The sequence below is a fragment of the Trichoplusia ni genome, chromosome 15 (assembly GCF_003590095.1).
Source record: "Trichoplusia ni isolate ovarian cell line Hi5 chromosome 15, tn1, whole genome shotgun sequence".
In the NCBI taxonomy this organism is placed as follows: Eukaryota; Metazoa; Arthropoda; class Insecta; order Lepidoptera; family Noctuidae; genus Trichoplusia; species Trichoplusia ni.
Window position 1 is genome coordinate 5,258,258 of NC_039492.1, and position 22,411 is coordinate 5,280,668.

Sequence of the window (22,411 nt, forward strand, 5' to 3'; positions counted from 1 at the left end):
ATTACTTTTTTCGTTTCAAGATTACAAAGACACAACGACAAGAAAGAAATGCAAAAATATTTGTGGCCCATGAGGGGATCGAACCCGCGACCTTCGCGTTATTAGCACGACGCTCTAACCAACTGAGCTAATGGGCCGATGAGAACTTAACGTCCAAATATAAGATCCATAGGAACACGAAAAGACTATATAAAACAAAAAGTAAGAAATTGATGATGAATGTTTTTCTGGGGCACGAATGTACTAAAATTATAGCATTATTCATTTTCTTTATTTTTCCTTTTCTGTTTCCAATCATCTCGTATACCACGAATTCTGCTGATTGCGTGTTATGTTGTTCTCTTTAATAAACACCTATCTACTAAGCGAGACTACAATAATACCTATGTATATATAATCGATGTTGATGATGGATCGTGCTCCCAGTAGATCGAGAAAAAAAATGATCAAGCGTTCACCTCTCAATTTGCAATGTGCTTTGACTTGAGAATGTCTACGAATTCATAAAAAGTATTTTTTATGACTTACAGCAGCATTAATCGTCATAATTCTTAAACGAAAATAGAGATGTCCGATTGTATAACAAAGGTAATGTTTATTTTAAATCAAGAACAATGCATTATGACGTTATGTTTATAAATAAGACTTGCCTACATAATTCAGCTATACATACATAATATGCCATGAGAACCCCGCAGCCCACAGGTGTTGTATATACATACCAAAGCGAAGGATTCTTGTTAAATACAGAGCTTCATAACAGGAATAACATCGAACTTATTTCCAGTGATTTGGCAACATGAGTAATTGAGTATAACAAACGTTACAGTCAGTATAAAATATACAATTTCTTACAATCTTATTTCAAAGTACATATTTTGTTTTATTTTACACACTACCCATAGGACATAAAAACGGTAGCCTAACTTCGCTGTCTATTGAAGTCTGTAAAGGTTAAAGGTTTGTTGGCGCTGTAACAAGAAATTATATAAAACTACTGAGGTTAAGCAATGTTCGTTAAGGTTAATGCGGTCATAAACTGTATGGTTGACCAATTGTATTTGCGTATTTGTTTTTTTGGCCTATTTGTACGGAACCCTCGGGGCTCGGTGTCGCGAGTCTGACTCGCACTTGACCAGGCCCCTAAGGGTACCGCTATTCACAATGGCCGATGAATTAATAGAAATTGGATTAAAATAACACTATTCGTATTCTCATAAGCATTTTACCAACACTATAATGTGAAATTCAGTATGAGGCAGAATTCTCACGGTCAATACAATATTTTATCTAACATAGTTTTACTCGCGTATTATTTCTAAACAGAGTTAAATTAAATGTCACACCGAAGAAGTTTACCTTCTTTTATTTACCCAAACAAATGGAAAGTAGATCTTACTTTTGATTAAAAGCCGAGATTTTCGCAACAATTACCTACATACGCACTTAAATCTGTTATTACTCTCGCTACAGTTCCCGATAGCGCCTAGTTACTGATAAGCTGGGAGCCTTCCACTACGTTAAGTGAGAATGTAGTTGTGAGAGTGAAACGGCACACACTCAGCTGTATAGCGGTATCTCGCTTATACATCTACATCATACGTACTTTGAGAATTTGTGGTAGGCCTACAGGTGTTACATTTTATGCTTGCTAAATCTTAAACAACAACAATTTTGAACGTAACTTGATTGTCGATTTCATTACTGCACGGATATCCGAGTAGCTGAGGTTACCATGCGCAATGTGTCGCGGGTTCGTTCCCCGCGTAGGACAAACGTTTGGATGTGCCACGAGTAATTGTCGTGACTCCTAAGCTTGGGTATTTTTTAAATGTGACTTGAATGTTTTTTGTGAAACCCCCGCGACATGTGGATTAAAAAGCTTAATGAGGGAGGCATTTTTTTAACTTGTATCTAGTTTTATATGCCTAAAAAAATAATTGGAAGGGTTTTTTTTAGGATGGTATTGAAGACGACACTCGGTTTAAATCTCTTACTAGTTCACTTTTTAGTGGCAAATGACCTCGCTACAATACTTTTCACAAAGTTTGATGACTTTACTTTATTTATTTCTTAATGATTCGAGACTTATTACATTGTTCAGGCTATAACTCTAATGGTAGTTGTGTACGTACATAATTGTTTTGCCTTAATCAAGTACCTGATTATGTATGGATAATAATCAATTACAGTTTATGATTGATTTTACTAGTATTCGTTGGAATAAATTAAACTCGCAAACTCACTGGTGAATTGGGAGGAAGTCGATGTTACGAAGTCAGATGACAAATTGAAGATTAATTAAAACAAAGATGTTTACAATACCATTTATTTAAGTATTACATACAATATTGTTATACTTTGGTAGGTAGTCTGAGGAAAACTAAGACAACTGGACAACATATAAACCTTTGGTAGATTTATATAACGTAGATTATGTACAAAAATACTACCTACAATGGTTAAAATCACTACAAAATATGGGTAACACAATAAGGACTTAAAGTTATCTATCTGATCAATTATTTTAGTAACCGAAGGCATTATTATGCAAACAGTAAAAAACAAAAGTCGAAATATTAATTTAAAAATGATATTTATAATATATACACAATTTTGGCACCTTACCTATCAAAATTTTACTGTAGTTGATAACGTGGCCAATTAATAGTAGGCATTGATTAGATCAAGTTGTATGTTTCATTTGGCCCCAACAACGTGTAGTTAAGAGTTAGTTATACCCCATAGGCCGATAGGTATACACTCTGTAAACAATGTCTTTGTACTTAAGTCGATTATTTTCTTTTCCTCTGTATAGATACGCTTACAAAAATATTTCGAATACATAATCTGTTATGTTGAACATAAAAAATAGTACAATAAAATCATAGGGTTTGTTTCGAATTATGAAGTGCACTGACCAATGTTTATTATGCAACTAAAATGTTATGAAAGAGAGATAGAATATAAAACTAAGAAAATATGACTAGCACCACAGGCAAATATGAATCCACGCCTTAACATTTTAAAGTAAAAATACTCAAACCAAATCAAATGCAGTATTAAATACAACACCATTAAGGGTATCGCGTAACATATTATTTAAAGACATAATCACTGGTCTGATATCACTTTAAGGATCAAATTTTAAAATTAGAGTTTACCAACCCTAAGTCAATATATAAATCATTCTTATCACGCCAAGGAAATCGTAAAAACTTAACTCTCCATAGCATGAGGTGAAAATGTGTTGTTTGCATTCTGTGAGGGCTGATGATGACATCTGCGTTGTTTATATTATTTAATAAAACAACATTTGTCAACAGGACAATATCATGATGAGTAATCAACAAAACATGACTCTTAGAGACCAACCAGTTAAAACTGTATCCACATCACAACCATCCATAAATTCAAAACTTTAGATTTTCAAAAATACGACGCTATACATTAATTTTAACATTCAAAAATATAAATGACTCTCGTCTACGTAATATATTATCTACTGGACGTAACTAAATACATATTTTATGTAATCTCATAAGTAACATCAAGATGCCAGGTGATAGATACAACTTTACATCATACTACACACATGATTTGATTGAGATGAAAACTTGAATTACATTACGAATACGACACGACAATACTAGGACAATTATCAATTTGCAAGTATTATATGTACATACACAATATAAAATGCAATTTAGTTGTACAATAATTATTATGACATTAAAACTTTAAAAACAGATATCTATCATTTAATAAGAACAATACAGTAAACATTATTATCAAAAGAAATAGTTTATTTATTCTTAAGACTTTTTAATGTACTCTTGCTCATATATACAGTTATAATAAAATATCTCGTTTAAATTATCATTGGTAAATCACAATAAAATGTATGAAATATATTATGCAAAGACAACAGTTTTGTTACATTAGTTACTAGGTACCACATAGAAAACAGCCATGAGAATTACTAAGAAAAACCTTCATGAATGAAATCTTGATTATGAGTTAGTAAAAACTCTTAAAATTTAAAGGACAAGTCACATCAACCTTCTAAAATTTGAAGGCACACACAAGTGTACACAATACCTAAATATTTACTGCGACGTCGCCGCGGATATTTTGTTAGTTAAAAAGTTAATAACTAATACTGTGATGTTATCCACTGAGCCTCTGTAGTAAGCTTGTAAAGTTAGACTTTTAGCTCCATAATCAGGTTCATCTAGCCTTTCTTTAATGAATTTAACAGCCTCTTCATTTGAGAAAGTATCCCACAAACCGTCAGAGGCGAGAACTAAGAACATTGGTTTATGGTCGTCAAGATTAAAGGTCAAAATGTCAGGGTCAGCGATAACAAATTTCTTATCTTTCAACGGGTAGTCTCCCATCGCACGTGACGTCGCCAATATACCTGCTACTCGCCACACACCATTAAACGCAATGTAGCCCCCAGCTGCTTCAATTCTCTTTTGTTCACGGACCTACAAAAAAAGCATGGTTCAAAAAAGTTCTAAATCAATAAAAAACTTTAATACAGTGATCTACGGTGATCATTACAAACAAAAAGAAAATTCATGCAGAAAAATCTTTATGAGTCTTGAGTAAAGAGCTAGAATCATAAATGAAATGTAACATGGAAGAAATAAAAAATAAAATAAAACTTTTGTATTGTTTACAAAAACCATTCTGCATGTGTGCAAAACTGAGGCATATAACAATAGTAATTTGATTTATAAACTACTTGCAATATTTACAACATATTGATTTACCTGTTGTGGTTTATGGTCAAATGAAACAGGAATGGCATTGCCACGTGAGTCACACATGACACCCCTAGAATCACCAACATTGGCTACAAACAAATAGTTGGCCTCCATCACTGCAATGAGAGCAGTAGTTCCCGCTACATTTAATGACCTCTTGGCAGCCTCCACAAGCAGGCGGTCCGCAGCCAGCACCTCATCAGTCAACAGCTTGCCAAAGTTTATCTTGCCTTTGTCTATGTAACTTGATAATGGTATAGGTGTATTTTTAACGGGCTTAGCTGTAGGTCTCACTTCTCTTGTTATTGGTCTGGCTTTTGAAAGCTGAGCTAAAAGCTCGGGATCAGTTATTTCTTTCTTTGATGTGTCATCGGCTGTACTCACAGACTTCTTAAAACTGGATTTCCTATCAATAGAAATAACATTATCTTCTATTGATTTGTCATCTGGAGTCTCAATTACAGGTGTACTGATTATTTTGCCATCTTTAAAATCATTTAATTCCACTATTTTGTTATATAGGTTCTGAATAAGGTGGTCCTTGGCGTAGTTAGCGGCAAATTCGCCGCCGTGACCATCAAATATAGCAAAAAGCGATACCCCCGTATTATTTATATTTTCATTTATGATAAATCGGTCTTCCATATGAACTCTTCTGCCTTTGATTGCGTAAGCAGCGCTTAATGTACCCTTTAACTCCCAACTCTGTTTGTCGGCATCGGAGCCCTCGAGCAGCTTGATTCTTTGTACCGCACTTATAGGGCTCATGGCTTGTGACAATCTGCTCAACATTGTGCGGCTCCATAGCTCGATAGTTTGTAAATACATAAAGAATATTATTATGGCTAGCGTGAAAACTAAAACTTCAGATCGTAGTAAATAAAGACGCACCATTTTCCATAAATAGCTCACGGGAGTATCAAACGGAACACTACTAGTGATACGAGACAAGATTTTCATAAATGAAAGGTATGTTTGGTATAGAACTCGGTCTTCTAACTCGTCTTCCATATCCTTATTGAGTATTTGCAATGTTTACGCAATAAAACTTTTTTTATATAAAACACTGAAAGTGCACTCCGATTTAACTCTTTTTGTGTATACCTACATTAAATTTAAAGGTACATTTACATACGTAGACTGATATAGATTATGGCATGACATTTCTGTCATTTAATTTGAGCTCGTACATGCACTCATAATAGAACGTATTGCAACGAGTTAAGAATTATTTTTGATTGAATGAAAAGTTAGTTTGCTCGATTCCATAGAGACGTTTAGTTTTTGTTTTAATTAATACTTGCAAGGTAAAGATGTTATGCATACAGACAAAACTGACGTATTTAATTAAGTTTATTCATTTGTTATAATTTTTAAGGGTCTCTTACTGTATTTATATATTTTATTCTGTCTGAGTATAAAATGAGATAATATCAGAATCGTGTTCATTAGCGCGGCCAGCCATTGGCCAGCGCAGCAGAGTTCCTTACTGAAAAATATCTTACTGCTGAATAAGGAACAAGAATATTAATAGCGTAATTTAGTTTACACAGACGAGTACAATAAAGTATACGATTGTGTAAAATAGAAATATTTTTTCGGTTTTCCTGTCGCACGAACGCCTCCTAATGAAGATCTGAATGGAAACATTCAAATGGTGAAACGTTAGCGTTACTGGAACTTAATTGATTGCACGCGTAATAAATGTGGCCTTGTAAGCGATAAACGATTTCATCGACACACACACCTATCTTATAAATAAATAAGTTTGTTAGCACAGCTGCTACAACCTACAATACCTGTCAAGGTTGCATTGTAAAAGTTTTGCAGTCAATAAATTTAAACTTTATAACAAGTTTATGGCCCCGAAAGAAAACTTCAGTTCGAAATCTTGGCAGGTTTCGCTTATTTGATTGCTTATAATTAAAATAATACTCGAATTCGAGTAATAAAACTCTCGACACCCCCAGTGGCTCGCACTGGTGTTGACTACCTAGGCTACAATTCTGCTATTAACAATGACCAATGAATGAATAGCATCCATTATGCCATCACAATAATTGGAAACTCATCGTATTGACCGTGAGTGTTCCTCACCGTTATGAATTTCCAATTATTATGTTGGAAAATGCTAAAATACGAAGAGTGAATTCCATTTTAATCCAATTGTCATTGTAAATAGCGGAATTTTGGTCCTCCTACCTGTGGCAGTATCATTGGGGCCCCATCTAGCGAGTGGCGAGCCACTAATTTAATTACAAGCGTATGTGTAGTAAACCTGATGCCATAGTTTTCTGTAAATATAAGGAACTGTTCCACATAACAGCTTTATTATTTTTACACAGTAGGTAATGGCCGATTAATGAATAATATCTATATTTATATATATTATTCATATCATAACAATACCATTTTAGAAAATGAAACACTTTGGAGCGCTATTTGCAACAAAGAATCAAATCCGTTCATTTTGTGTAGAAATCCATACTCTTGTTGACTGCGGTTATGTGGTCGTTATAACAGCGATAGGTTATTTAATATTATAATACGATCGATTTCAGTTTTATTAGATACTTACTCAGTAAAACTATAATTCATTTTTTTCTTGGTACCGACATTCGCCTGAGCTTTATGGGTTATTGTTGTAAGCACGCAGTTGGTACCTTCAATTGCAAAAAAAGACAATTGCTTTATGTACCTATGTAGGTAGTCACTTACCTATTATTTATTTTTCTACCTATATTTAGGCATTTGATTCGAGCTTTTGTTTGGCTAGACATTGAACAATTATTAATCTACGCGTCGTGTGACGACTTGAGATCTTAATAACAGGTGGAAGAAAGCATCTCCACGAATATATGAGTGACATCATGCCGCGAAATGAAGCGCAATACTCAGAGCTAGTAGACCGCATCCGCAACTGACGTAAACAGACAGAATCTACCATTATGACGCACGGTCTTATTATAAGCTTGTTTTATCGAATATTGCTGATACTAGTTCGACAAGTGGTTATAAAAGCTTTATATGATATTTTCGAGGTTTCAGAAATATGCCATATAACAATAGCATCAGTCTTGTTTTGAACATAGCAATGGGATATGATGATGAAATACTTGAACCTGGAATCGAATTTATAACGTTTGGCATAGAAAAAGTCATTGAACCGGTAGCTACTACTCACTGGGTGTGGTGCTCGAGAAATGTAGACTATAGTATGCCCGAAGTTTACTGAATAAACACATAAGTAAGTATGAATTTCTAGAAAATCAAGAACTATCAATATCAATCATGCATGTTCATGTAGCTACTATTCAAAGGGTGGATAAATAAAACATCAATTGTATTTTTATAAAATGTATTAAAACATGAAATTTAGATTACACTTCAGTAAGATTCAGAATAAGTCTTGGTATAAATTTGCTAGTTTATAACAACCAGTGTTAAAAAACTCATGCTAGACACACAGTATTCATCGATACTGTGGGCATTGAAAATACATTGACTACCCACAACACAGCCAGTTATAAAGATCAAATCGAATATAATTTCGTAACTATTGTCGACGACACAAGAATAAATAATTTAACACATACAGATGTTAATCACAAGTAATTGGTGTTACAGTTTATAAATAATCCAATAAACATATTTATCACATTAAATAACTAGTTTAAAATATTGATTGACCATTGTACATAATTTTATGAAGTAAATTTCGACTACATGATTTTCTTCTACAATATGATTTAGAAATATGTTACGTTTGATATATGATATTATTTAAGTACCTTTTGCTGTGACAACAAAGTTTTTAATAGGCAAATAATTTAGTGGCTGTAAATTGTATTGTAATTTTTAATTAAATAATTGTGTAACGTTATAATAGCCCAAGCGAAGCATTAAGAAATATATTTTTGTTTTGAAATATGTAATAAAAAGGTACACGGTAAAAATATTATTTTACTTTCAACATATGAAAGAGTTTCATAATTTAAATAAATAAGCAATGGAATGGAGTATTATAGAGACGTTTATGGACTTAAACGTAGATTAAGCAAAGCTTGGTAAGGAAAACATATTCCTAATTATGGAACTTCATGATCACGTTGTTTTATTTGTTTAGAATTGTATGTAGTGTATTTCGTACCGTACATAATTTTCCGTTAATGTAATGGAACAACAAATGTTTGACCCAGCGACCATGACCATTCGAAACCGCCGAATAGCTTGTGTCGATGGATTATCCATAAACGTCCGTTACGATCCGTAAAGACGGTAAATATTGATGGTGACAGACGGACGGAAGGACAGACACACAGTGGAGCCTAGATATACTGTCGGTTTTCACCTTTTCGGTATAAAAAAAACAAAAAAATAGTTAAGTCGTGTATAGCACGGCCTATGTTTTCCTTATCAAGCAAAGTACATAGTAGTAAGAATAAGAATAATTTGTAGCATAGGTTTAAGAACTAAGTAACTACCACGGTTAAGGGTATGACTTGCGACTGTAACTCCTAGTTTATTTATAAAGTGCAGTTATTTATTTAGCTGGTACAGGCAAACTACGGTGCGTGCAAATCGTGTTTCATTTCATGAGTTACGGTCCCTTGTCAGTACAAATGTGAGTATAAAAAGAATTTTATTTTACGTTGCCATGATTAGGCGTAGTAAAATAAAATTATTATCGACTTTAATCTAATGACAAATCCTGTCCTGATACTGTTTCCGTGTTTATATAATATTATATTTTTCAAAAATGTTGATGACATTTCATGAGTATCTATCAATTTTTTTTTACTTCATTAATAGGGTTTAATGTTTTTAAATCACTCTATTGCAATAAATAATATGGTCTAAATACGAATTATCATCTTATAACAAAATCAAAGAATTGATAGTGGTATCCGTGGTAGTTAATTGTGCGCATAGCGTTATCAGCGCATACTAGAACTATAAAATTAAAACCTTAATACGACAAACAACAAAATAAATTAATCAGACGTACAACTTGCGTGATAAACTACACAAATCAATAAAAACGTATCTAACTGAATATTAAAATTCTGATAAAAAAATAAAAATGTTCGCCTATACTTAACATCAGGTTTGAGTTTATAGTTTACATTAAAAATAATAATAAGAATGTTCTTAATACGTCGAAAAAAATACGATAGTTACAATGCACGCGTTTGTGGTCGCACATTTTTTTTAAGTACGAGGTAAAATCGTTTCGTGACAGCTCAAATATTAAAAAATAAAATAAAACTTGCTAGTACGTACGTAATGACTGTCAATACTAATTGACAGTCAATACGTCAAGAACCATAATCAGCCCATGCTAATCAAGGCTCGTCCTAACTTGCCATTTGCACTATTGTCAATAAGAGCAGTCGGAAAAGTAGACAATAATAATAATAAGTTGTAGCATGTGATATTTTTATACACCTACCAACATTTGAAGAACTAATCAAGAGTAAAGATTAAAAAAATAACAAATTATCGGTAAGAAACAAAATGTTTACAACATACGACAATTAACACAGGTTTTTTGTTCAGATTTTCAAATGTTACATCATATGTTTATAAACAAATCTTAAATTTTGTTACTTACATAAGTTATCTATGTACTAGCGATTTCAAAAAACAAAATTCTTAAATAGGACATCAAATTTTGGACTTAACGTTATTGACGAAATCGGTATATATATTTATATAAAAGGACATGAAATCGGGACGAAAAATTCTTATAAACTAGATTATTTTTAAGCATGGCAATCGTCACAAACAGTCGATTTTTCGACTTGATAATCTTAGGTCGTACTGAGGGTAAAAGTTCTATCTACAATTAGATATCTGTGCTCGTAACTAGTAACTAGAAAACTAGTCTAGGAATAGGTCTAAGGTATAAGAGAGAAACATCAGTCATGGCACTTGGTTTTGTTCAGATCTTAATTCTTTTAGAAATGTCCGCGTCGCAGGATGGAGGTTGTAATTGACTTGGCTTATTGTTTATGACCGGATAGTTTTACTTTTAATTTAATATTAGGCTAGCTGGACTACACGTTGCTTTGTAAAAAATCGTTACTGTACTATATTATAAGTCGATACATTAAGTACCTACGTATTCCTACGTATTTTTATCAAATTTCGTATTGTATTTTTATTGTTAGTGATAGGACTCAAAAACGGGCTTAATCTACGGTAATATACCTTCACGACAAAACGGACTGTGAATCGAAAGGTTAATAATAAAAGGTAGGGCCTAAAAACAAGTACTTATTATTGCGTCGGTCACCACTGCCCGACAAACAATAAACTTTAAAGACGTGTCTGGTGATGATTGATAATTCTATTTTTATCCTCTTCAAGGTTGAATTTAATTTAAGATCTCTTCAGATCTGCATTTTCCTCAACTTTCGAAAGACTGTTTATTAATGAACCTAATCTGTATTTGATCTATGTTTCGAGATGAGACTTGACAAGTAAGGTTAATTAGACTTAACCTATTCAATAAGGAAGACCGGTTGTTTAAACAGTGCTTACGTGAAATTTGTAATACTATTGGAGACGTATCTTATAATTATGAATTAAATTGTTCAAAATTCTGTATCGTCGTGTTTTTTGTGTAAAGACACTGAGGATTCTAAAATTGGCATTCGTAAATTTCTCAAAATATTATCCTTTCATAAATACTTCGAACCGTTTCGAATACTTGTCTCGAGAGGAAATTGACAGTTGTCCATACTTCAGAGATTATTAAAGTGCGCATTCATCAACTACAAAGACAAAACTGCGCAGGAACTATATACTTGCACCTACTAATAGCATTGAATAATACTAGTTACGGTACTGTTACAATGGTGCTTATTTGAATGCCCGCTGTATGTATGAGAAATATCTTGGTAATTTAAGGATATTACCAAGTCATTTTGTACAGCAGTCATACTTTTTACGAATAAATTGGAATATAGACGGTGCCATATTTGTTTTGAAGGAGTATGACTATTATTTCTAGGTCCAGCAATAGTCCTCTCCTATGAATATGTTATGTATGTTGAAGCGATGACTACCGTGGCGCCATCTATGATTCGCATGGCTGGAGAATGTCAAAAAAAGAAAGAGTTCAGGAGCCTTTGAGAAACTTGAGGTATAGCTCAAAAAGTGTGAGGTGTAAAGGTATCTTTGACCAAATAATATAGTAATACCAAATCAGATAGTACATGGCACCGCGTGACGTCATAGTTCAAGCATTACTCGATTCTAACTCGACACCGGTGACTGTAGTACTGAGGTTTCCGTTGAGAAGTATATCGTGTAGGTCTTGTCCGAGCATTCCTGAGAGAGAGTGGCTCAGCTTGTAGTAGTTCGTCTCTAGGGCTTCGTGATAGGACACCTGGTCCGAGCTGATAAGCTTCGCGTTCAGTTGCAGCGCTGAATGGCATACCGTGAGGAACTCTCTGAAAGATGCAGAAATATTTTTATTAAGATGTATGTTATCAGACCATGGTTAATGTTCATCTGTTCCCTGTGAAGAAAGCTGTGCGCAGCTGTAAGACGTATAAAGGCAGGAATTATTTATATAATTTCGGTGTTAACTTTGCAGAGAAACTTACTCAAGTTAGACTACAAGTCAAGCGCTTTTGATAACGCGTCATATTAACTTATAACAACCCCGTTTTGATCACAAGCCTTAACGAAGTAGCTTCCACACAAAGTTTTCAGTTAATTCAAACGAATATAATTCTATAAATTAAATCTCAAGTAATTTTTGTTACATTGATAGTGCTACTCATGGAAGGAAAGTAGTATTACGCCTACTCTTATCAATTAAGTGTAACTAATAATTTTACTAACTGATAACATAAGACATCGAGCGTTGATCGAGTCTAATTGATTTACTATGTTCATTCTGGTTGTTTAAAATAATAGTCATATCTGTACCGGCAATATTCGCAATAGATACGTGACGTTAAAAAGCTTTGTGCAGAAAGAGACAGTTAAGAAGCAGCTAAAGGTATGCCGATTAATCGAATAAATATCCACAAAAAAAACAGCAACTTTATTTTATGGCTATTACTATCGTAAATTTAACAACAGTGACCAGTGTTCTAAAAATAGAATTAATTGCTTACTTGAAAATCGCCTTCAGTTTATCAACCATATCGTCTGGATACATCGGTGATAGTGTCGGGTCTAAGAACGCGTTAGCATATGCGAGCGGGCCGGCATTCACTTGCACGCATATGCTGCCTTGTAACCTATAATTGACCACACAAATATTATAACAAAATATATTTATTTTCGTAATTTCAATAATAAAAAATCTTAAATTGTTTTAATTGTAATCCATCTATTTGTATAAGACATTTTTAAATCTAAAGTCAGGAAATTACGATTAATTTCTTGCAAAATGTACTCAAGTTATCTTAGGAATATACATATTTTTAAAATAACGGCCTTCCGGTCCCAAACTAGTCAAATCCTTTACCATATTTTAAATACATACATAAATAAGTATAATACCTAAGTTGCAGTTTCTTTATATCAGGAGCTTTAGCGTTGACGATCTCTGTTAGTTCTGTGACTTGGGACTCCATCTCTGATACAGCGACCTCTATCGGGCTCTTCTCCTCAACTTGCGTGTCGATGACGGGGACGCGGCGCTTCACGTACGGGAACCAAGATTCCGCTGTAAATAGAAAAGAAATGTTAATTTATTATTATTCTTTCTTTTCTACTTTTTATTCTTTCTTTTAAAAAAAACGACTCCCGCATAAATGATTTTTTAATCCTTGTGTCGCGGGAGGTTTCACAAACATACAAATCACGTGCGCAAAGACACCCAGACTCAGAACAAGAATTCGTAGATCACACAAATGCTTGTCCTACGCGGGGATCGAACCCGCGAAACGACGCGCGCAGTCGGTTTGGCGTGGCGACCTCAACCACTCGGCTATGCGTGCAATCAAAATAATTAATAGTTATTATGTGATGCCATGATCTGTACTAATATTTTACACAGAAAGTTAGTGACGTTGTAGGGGTAATCACAGGAACTATTGAACTAGCTGGCCTTCTTCTAATAGTATAGCTGGCTCATGCTCAAGGAAAGTTTATTATATAGCAGAGATGCTCGAGTGATGATTACTGCTGATAAGCGTAAGAGTAACTAATGTCTGCATTTATACCATTTTTTTTATATAAAGGTTAACCAATTTTTTCCTGTCAATCTCATTTTATTTTAATATCGTTTTATTTTTAAATAAACACTATGAAAAAATAAGAATGACGGGAAAAAATTGAACTTCCTGTCAGAAAGGGAATATCTGTTTTTTTCTCACATGTCATTACGTTTGCTGGGTCACCTAGTATTTTATAGAGAAAGTATTGCAAGTAGAACACAAAGGAACACGTGCGATAAATATTTATGGTTTATTATGATCAGATTAGCGTAAAATCAAAGAACCTACGTCGTCACGTACTTCGTATATAATATATCATAACCATGAGAGTTAGAACCGTCAGGGACAAGTCAAAGAAGTGCTCGATTAAATTATAGTTAGATAATATGCGATAACGTAATATCCATAAAACTGTTTCTTAAAACAATACTCGGATAAAATTAGTAGAGGTTACGGTAGAAGTGTTGATTTTTAATTATATAATTTTTATGACGTAGACTACGAATATAATTGACGCGATTGCTTAATTAGACATCACCATCATTTAAATGCATTTTTCTTAGGACGAAGCAAGTTATGCCTATGCGTCAAAACATATAATAAGTTATTCGAATAACCTCGGAATTCATAAAAGGATCCATGATTTTGTGTGAAAGGAAAACAAAACACTTTCGCAATCGCATTACTGTAAATGCTGAAATATTAAGCTTTTGAGTTTGATTTTGCTAGATTATGTTTACAGATACTGATAGTGCCTGAGTTTTGCACTGGTCTAAGTTCATGGGCTCATGAATCTTTGAACCTGCAGCACCTCTTGTTTAACTGGTAAAGAATGCCTCTGGTTTTCTGTCCGCTATTGTACTTATAAGTATTAAATAAATCAATACTAGTTACTAGTTTTTTTTTTGTTTCGTTAACAAGCAAGGCTTAGTGGTCTCTCCTGTTTTGCCTATCAGATATGCAACACTCTTAAGGTGGGCAACAGTTTGAGTTGAGGTCAGCAGACTTACCAGTAAGATGAGAAAGTCTGAGCCGCTGATGATGCACGGGCCCGCGCGCCGCGCCGTCCCTGGTGAAGGGCGTCTCGTACACGAAGCGACGCACGTTATGCGCGCGCTCGAACGAGCCCTGCCCGCTCCCGGCGGCCGCCACGCCCTCGCCCGCCGACCGGACCCACGTCACTTGGATGTATGCTAGTTTACTGTCCAGTTCCTCGCGATTTACCTTTTAATAATATTAAGAGTATAATTAGTGTATGCAAAGTCGAGGAGGGTTAAATGGCTCCCTTTTTCCACACATAGGCTCCAAATCGGCATCTAAAGGATTGCAATTTGCAACTCATTGCCATACACCGACATAAAAACAAGGATGACGCAGCACGGCGGTTCAGTTTTACTTAGTAAGAGTCTGACACTTCCGTACCCTCCCCGAAGGAGCGTCCAGTGTCCATGGGGATTCCTCCGGTTTGCAAAAAAAGGCTCCAAATCGGCCCACCGTGGAGTATGGGATTCATAATGGGTAACTATGTTTTTTCTTCTATATATATTTTTCCTTTAACCTCTTTCGTGTGACTTCTGGCTTCATTATATTTAAAACAATTTAGTTTCTAATCTATCTTTATCTTATGGTACGTTATAAATTGTTATTATCACCAAAGCATTACGGCGAGAGCTCGTGCCACGTACGGTGAGGTTTGCTTAATGTAATTTGAGATCTATTGATGTGTCATAAGACTCAACTTTTAACAAATAAAAGCTAAGCGTAGGACGCAGGTGCCGAGATGCATGACGTCTGAACGCAGTCTTAATTTCATGTCATCAAAACCTAAATAATTATTCGATTTTTTTTTTAGACAATGCGACTTTTATGTTTCCCAAAAAGTCATCAGAAGGTTGCACAAGACATCCAGACTCGGAGACGAGAAATCCTGGACCATACAAATCCTTGAATACGATGGGATCGAACCCGCGACACGACACGACGGATAGACACTCGGCTATCAGTGCAGTTAGCCTCTACATGCCTTATTAAGCTGATATGAATGGGCCTTAGGAATATAGTCAGTTCATTTAAAATTGCATAAAATCTAAATCTACGATTGCTGAAAGTTCAATTTATGAAGATGAGGAAAAGCCAATAAAGTAATATATGTATGTATTTATTGGTGAAGAAATTCTATCCTAACCTAATGAATGTATATATTGGCAATTCCCTTGGCGTATCGCTACATTTGTCGCTGCGCAAATTGAATCAAATGTATTTTTTTTTAATTATAATTCGTTAACTAATTGTATCGAAACCAGTTTATCGTTTCATGGCATAATTAATTTATATTATATGTAAGTTTCTACGTAAAACTAATTTGTGTGAAATTTCTGCAATTACGAATATTAATATAAAAATAAATAGCGTATAACAATCCTAATTTACCTACACACTAATTTATTAGTGATAAGGTACAATTAAGTACTTAGCTAAATAAAGCCGCCATTTTTTTTTATAGTACAAACTCATTGCCGGAGAATAATTAGATATAAATATTTTAGGAATATACTTACAGGTGCTGAGTCCATAATCATTTTCACGTTTCCTGAACCAAACTTCTGTTCATAAAAGTTTTGCAGCTTCTCTGAGATTTCACTTAGAGAGGTCAGCTTCGGCTCTTTGTATATAAACTCTATGCCTTCCTCATCTTCTCCAAAATGTGCTTTCCCAAAGAAAGCAACGCGATAGAATCTACCGAGGAGTCGTTTCCCCGAGTTCGTGACTTCGATCACTTTGGCATACGCTTTGGTTAGGTGTTGGTAACAGGTGAGAAGAGCTTGGTAGTCCTTACGCCGTTCGTAGATCGGTATTATGAGCCTGTATAAGGGTCCCAAGAGTTCATATCTCTCTGCCTTGTCGACGGCTTCCGTACAAACCATGAGCTGGTCGAGGAGGGCTTGCTCGTTGTAGTGGACGTCTGTCATACCTGGAATGAGAACATTTTCGTCCATTATTATTACTCTGATGTAATTATATTGTTAGAACGTACGTCCTAAGGCACGCAACAATTTATCAAATATTGTGTGCGTCTTCCTGATCTCTCTCAGCTTGTGTCGGATTGCCATCCCATCGAGCTATGAGACTAAGGAACAGAGAGGTTACCTGTGTTTGCGCACATGCTTGTCCATTATAATATTACAGTGGTATCTTGCGCCGAGGCCGAAATCGGTCGGGACGTATCAATTGATGCATCAATCAAATTGTAATTTTTGCTTATGGTCATTCGATACCAAAGAGACAATGTTCGGATTTCGCTTTGTGATTACTATTCGATCGCTCCAATCGGGAGTATTAAAATATTTTTCTAACTATATTCGTCACAGAACATAGTTTGTACAATTTGAAGCAAATATGATTTGTCATAGATATGGTAAAATATTTACTTATTTATTTTATACGATTTATCAAGCTCAATCAATTAAAATACCTACTTATTTTTGTCAAACGACACCCAGTACCTGATAATAAATTAGTTCCATGTCATTGTTCTCTTTAAAAATATTTTTTCCACACCACATCCGTGCTATTTTATTATTTACATGAATAATCTATTTATCCCGATAACAATGATAAACCAAGTTTATGTATATCAAACACTGAAAATATTGTGAAAAACTCAATGAATAAAATCGTGACCCTGAAAACGCCTACCTACTCGTAATTAGTAGTTTTTCCGCATCCATGTCTCATACATTAGCCATAATTAAGTACAAGACTATTGTAATTTGTTTAATATTTGAGACGTGTGCAGGTAACGCAAAGATGTAGTTTTTGATATTTATAGTCGAGAGCTATATAGATTACGTCGTTTGAGATTCGCAGAGCTATTGAAGCGATATTGTCCCGCCGCCGGCCCTCTTGAAATACTATTCTATGTATCTCTATATAAATGGAGCAGAGGCTCTGTGTATTGCAGTCGAAAAGTGTTCGCGAACGCGCGTACGTACCGACCGCCGATAAGAGACCGGCGCGTCTGTTCGGCGGGAAAATACGATTGTATCATGGAGTTGGTGTTAGTGTTGGTAGTTGCACTGGTGGGGGGAGTGTGGGGGGAGGATCAACCCCCGGTTCGAGCTGAACCCGTTCAGCTACCTGACGAAAATCCCCTAGCGGACACAGAAATACTCCTGGCTTTTGTGGTATGTTATAATAATATACATGTGTTGAACAAGGCTGTCACGATATACAATCGTGCTCCCGGTATCCGAATAAGAATCGCAGATAATTATTGTTAGTTTGATAATAAATAGCATTCTAGTTATGATACCGGTTTTGTTTCTCAAATGCATGCAAAAAACTTATTGATATGCTAGATATTAAAATATTCTCTACAAATTCAAATGCATCAGTCAATCATCATGCAGATTTTATGCTTCTTTTATAACTGATATAAGACTTGATATCAAACAGATATTCCGTCACGGGGACCGAACACCGGACCAAGAAGAATTGGATCTATTTCCATCTGACAAGCATGTCAGCAGCAACATTTTTTTCCCCTTCGGGAAGAAGGCTCTCACTAACGTAAGTTTATGCTAGAAACACATTTATCATTTCCTCTTTCTCTTTAATTCCACTCCTGTAATCAAAATGGTCTAGGGAGATTGACAACAGCTATTTATCTTTAGACATTTCAAAATGTGTATATCCTATATTTCTTGATCTATAAATCATACGAGCCATTGTGCATGGCAATACAACCTTTCTACAAGAAATAGTACTACTAAATTTATTAGTTGTCAAGTCAGACACAAATTGTAATATCTAGTGTATATTAAAACAACCTTTGATATTTATGTTATGTCGAAGTGTCATAAAATTGAAACCGGAATTTGTTCATTATACTGATTCGATATGAAATGGTAAAATAGATTCTTATAAATCTAAGTATGATGTTACATTTAACTGGGCTCTTGATTTTAGCTTTAGAAATTGTGAGTGGACACTCAGTAGCTTTTTTTTATTCATACATTTATTTGTCTATTACGTTAATTTACTATTACTTGTTTGAATATATTATTAAAGAAAACATGTTTAAAGTGACATTCCAAACAAAATTTGAATGCTTGGAAAAAAATAATTCTGTACAATACATTCGAAACAGTGTCGATCTTTTAGTACAATATTTGGACAGCTGATAATATTTTGTATCTTCACCCCTATTTTTCACTTGCAGTATTAGTCAGAGTAGTATATTTCTACATAGAGTTGCCCACCATTTAAAAAGGCTGTTTTTTTTCTGCAAAGTGTATAAGTATTACGTAGGATATAAGCTGTCGAGGAAATGTCACAGAAATTTACCCCTTTTGTTTATTTGCCTCTCATAAGGATAATGAAAAGGTTTTATACTACCTAATTATATTAGGTAAACCTGAGCAAGTTTTCGTTTTACATTATAATTTCATTATTACTTTACCGGTTCAATACCAAGATTCTCAAATTACCTTAGCGGTCATTTTGTCTATCACGATCTCAGATTTAATTGCCATCATTAAAATAGCTCACAATTTAGGTTACTAAAAAAAATCGCATTTAATCTGAATTCTGTAGAGTTAATATATCATGCCAATTTTTTTATCTTTTACTAATAAGAATGATAAATTATTATTTCAACAGAAAGGAAAACAACGAGCCTATTTAGTGGGTAAGTATCTTAGGGAGAGGTACGATGGATTGATTTCCAAGTTATACCTCCCTGACGAGATTACGGTACGTACTACGGATTATGAGAGGACCCAGATGACAGCCCTGGCTGCATTGGCAGGATTGTACCCTCCCTCACCAGCTCAACAGTGGCACCCGAGCTTGGACTGGCAACCGATACCGTATGATACGCCACCGGCAGATAGAGACGACGTGAGTTATTAACAAGAATAATGTTATTTAAGAACGGTTTGATAATCGTTTTTGTAGGGATTCCCCGACTAGTCTACCCAAACTGTGTCCAAACCAGTAGTTTCGACTCGCGGCCATGATTAAGTACTGCATTCGGATCCGAAACTAGTCAGGCAAAACCGATAAATACGCGAATTTTAAGAATAATTTATACAATAGGGGTTTATGTTCTTGTGTAGGTACAAAAATAATTTACTTGCAAATATAAGAAACAGTTAGTTTTTGCACTCACTAGGTACAATTACAAATATTTCGTATATTTGTACCTTGTTCTTTGGTTTTAATAAGGGTTATCCTAAACGTCATAAATAAAAACAAATTAACGATTATGATGGAACTTAGTGACTACGTTAATACACTAAGTTCCATCATAATATATCAAAGAAACAAACTTATAAACAAGCGGATAATTTATTTTCTATAACAGTGCTATGACGTATAAATTTCTTTTGCCAGTAGACTTAAGATAAGGCACGTCATCGCCATCAAATTCTCAAAATGATAAGATATGTATATTGCATATAGATTTCTCCTTAAGCGCACTTAGTAACAACAGACATCTATTTCAGCTGCTCTACTGGTACAACTGTCCGGTATACCTCAAGTTGAGAGACAAATCATACGAGCTGCCAAATGTCAAGAAACAGATAGATCCATACAGGCCCCTGTTCGAATTCCTGAGTAACAAAACTGGAACAAATGTTACGAAACCCGAAGAAGTTTTCTTTATAGATAACTTATTCCAAACATTGGTATGTAGCTTTTGGATGTGTTCTTATTGTTATTTTGTTTTTAATTGACTTCGTGTTTACTTTCCTCAAGTCTCTCGTTGTTCAAAAGTGATCATTGACAGCTTAACTACTGTCCTATCATACTGTTTATTTACTTGGAATGTGGGTAAAATTGTTTTTTGCAGAGTAATGTGGGTGTCGACCCTCCAAAATGGGCACAAGAAGTGATGCCGCAAATAAGAGAGGTGACAAGACTTGAATACGCAACGCAATTTCATAATGCTGATCTGGTCAGGATAGCGACAGGTGAGGTTATTAATATAGTTTCAAGAGGAGACCAGACGGCAGTTTCAGAAGAAGGTGCTGCGGAAGAGTTTGTGTTCCCGCAGTACTGCGCAGACGTGCGATTAGACACACCGGGGTGGTTTTGCTAGTAGGAGTTCGGTACGCTCATTTTACCACCTTTCCTCAGGCCGAGGTATAAGGAAAAAATGCCCAGAAGAAGATGGCGTGGCGAACAAGACAATTTTGCAAAAAACTTCATAGGCTGTGATGAATGAAAGGATCAAAGGGATACTTCTGCCCTGCAGTGGGATACTAATATGTACATGTAGTAGGCCCGTTGTAATTATTTGCCAAAAAATTAATAGGGAACGGGTAAAAACAATTTATGACGAATTTAAGTTTCCCTATTTTACTTCCTATAATTCTTTAAATTATAACTGATAATTATTTTCTTGCCTAAAGGTGTACTAATGCAAGATATCCTGAACATCACAAGTGGTGTTGTTTACGACAATAAGGAAAGAGAGCCGAAGCTTTACTTGTATTCTGCGCACGAAAATAACGTCGCGGCCCTTATGTCAGCATCGAGAGTCTACCAGACACACCAGCCCAGTTACGGAGCCACCTTCTCTTTAGAACTAAGAAGAAACAAGACAACTGGAGATTTTGGAATTTCGGTAAGGTTTACCTTTACATAGGAAACGACAAGCGTAAATACTAACCAACATAGATATTTGCTCTCTATATTCCATAGCCATATAACCATATTTCTAAACAGTGCATGCAATTAATTTTAAGCGAAAATTTGGGACAAATCATGAATTATTTATACAGTCGCTACAGTATAATACTGTGCTAAAATGTCAGAAAAAATGTATTTGAAATGCGGGTTTAGAGGACATATAAACTTTTCAGGTTATTGCTCTACTATATGTCAATAGCATTCAAACAAGTTTAACAGAATGCATACAGAAAAATATTTGTTAATATTAATTATTGGTTAAAATTGCTGTCCAAACATGGCGACAATTTCCTTTATCTTGGGCTTCGAACTTTAATTTCAGGATACTTAATTCGATCATTTGGGTTTCTCAAACTACTTTGTCCCATTTTCTTGTATTTTTCTAATGATTTAGCTTCTGCGTAACTAACTTGTTAACTGGTTTTTTTTGCGTAGGCTGTGTACGCCCCCGATGCCGGCGGTCCAGGATTGGCTCTACCGATTGAAGGTTGTCAAGATCAGGTGTTCTGCGAGTTTGATAAGTTTGCTGCTCTCATGCAAGACGTGATATGGACACAAGCGGACATGGACAAAGCATGCAGGGCCCCATTATAGTACATAAGGCGTTACACATTTTTAGATGTAGATAGTTGACACGAATAAAGTGGCTGTGATTATTAGTATGTATTGTTTTATTTCAATGAAATTATAAACCCTATATGCAATATGCGAAACATATTTTTATTTATAATGACAAATCTGGAATCTTCCGAA

The 22,411-nt window shown here is 34.8% G+C and overlaps 3 protein-coding genes and 1 non-coding gene across 4 annotated transcripts in view; 1 reads left to right on the plus strand and 3 right to left on the minus strand.

Moving 5' to 3' along the window:
* Positions 1-63: 63 nt before the first annotated feature.
* On the minus strand, positions 64-137 carry Trnai-aau. The gene has a single exon. It is a non-coding gene; the product is annotated as a tRNA-Ile (tRNA).
* A 2,178-nt stretch (positions 138-2,315) lies between these two features.
* On the minus strand, positions 2,316-5,926 carry LOC113501519 (protein phosphatase 1L). The gene is made up of 2 exons (XM_026882701.1): positions 4,782-5,926; positions 2,316-4,493 (listed from the first exon to the last, which is right to left on the minus strand). The coding sequence occupies exons 1-2, from the start codon at positions 5,784-5,786 to the stop codon at positions 4,110-4,112; spliced, it is 1,389 nt and encodes a 462-aa protein (XP_026738502.1). The 5' UTR covers positions 5,787-5,926; the 3' UTR covers positions 2,316-4,109.
* Positions 5,927-8,116: 2,190 nt separating this feature from the next.
* The window catches only part of LOC113501518 (dedicator of cytokinesis protein 9), a 38,804-nt gene continuing 24,509 nt past the window's right edge, over positions 8,117-22,411 (minus strand). Inside the window, exons 30-34 of the mRNA XM_026882700.1 lie at positions 16,519-16,931; positions 14,971-15,184; positions 13,302-13,467; positions 12,911-13,036; positions 8,117-12,235 (exon numbers count right to left, since the gene is read on the minus strand). Of these exons, the coding sequence (XP_026738501.1) occupies positions 12,022-12,235; positions 12,911-13,036; positions 13,302-13,467; positions 14,971-15,184; positions 16,519-16,931 (1,133 nt within the window). The 3' untranslated portion in view covers positions 8,117-12,021. The remainder of the gene's footprint in view (positions 12,236-12,910; positions 13,037-13,301; positions 13,468-14,970; positions 15,185-16,518; positions 16,932-22,411) is intronic.
* On the plus strand, positions 17,908-22,320 carry LOC113501521 (venom acid phosphatase Acph-1-like). The gene is made up of 7 exons (XM_026882704.1): positions 17,908-18,144; positions 18,416-18,529; positions 19,622-19,861; positions 20,470-20,652; positions 20,817-20,937; positions 21,379-21,593; positions 22,094-22,320. Exons 1-7 carry the CDS (start codon positions 18,007-18,009, stop codon positions 22,250-22,252), a joined length of 1,170 nt encoding a protein of 389 aa, XP_026738505.1. The 5' UTR covers positions 17,908-18,006; the 3' UTR covers positions 22,253-22,320.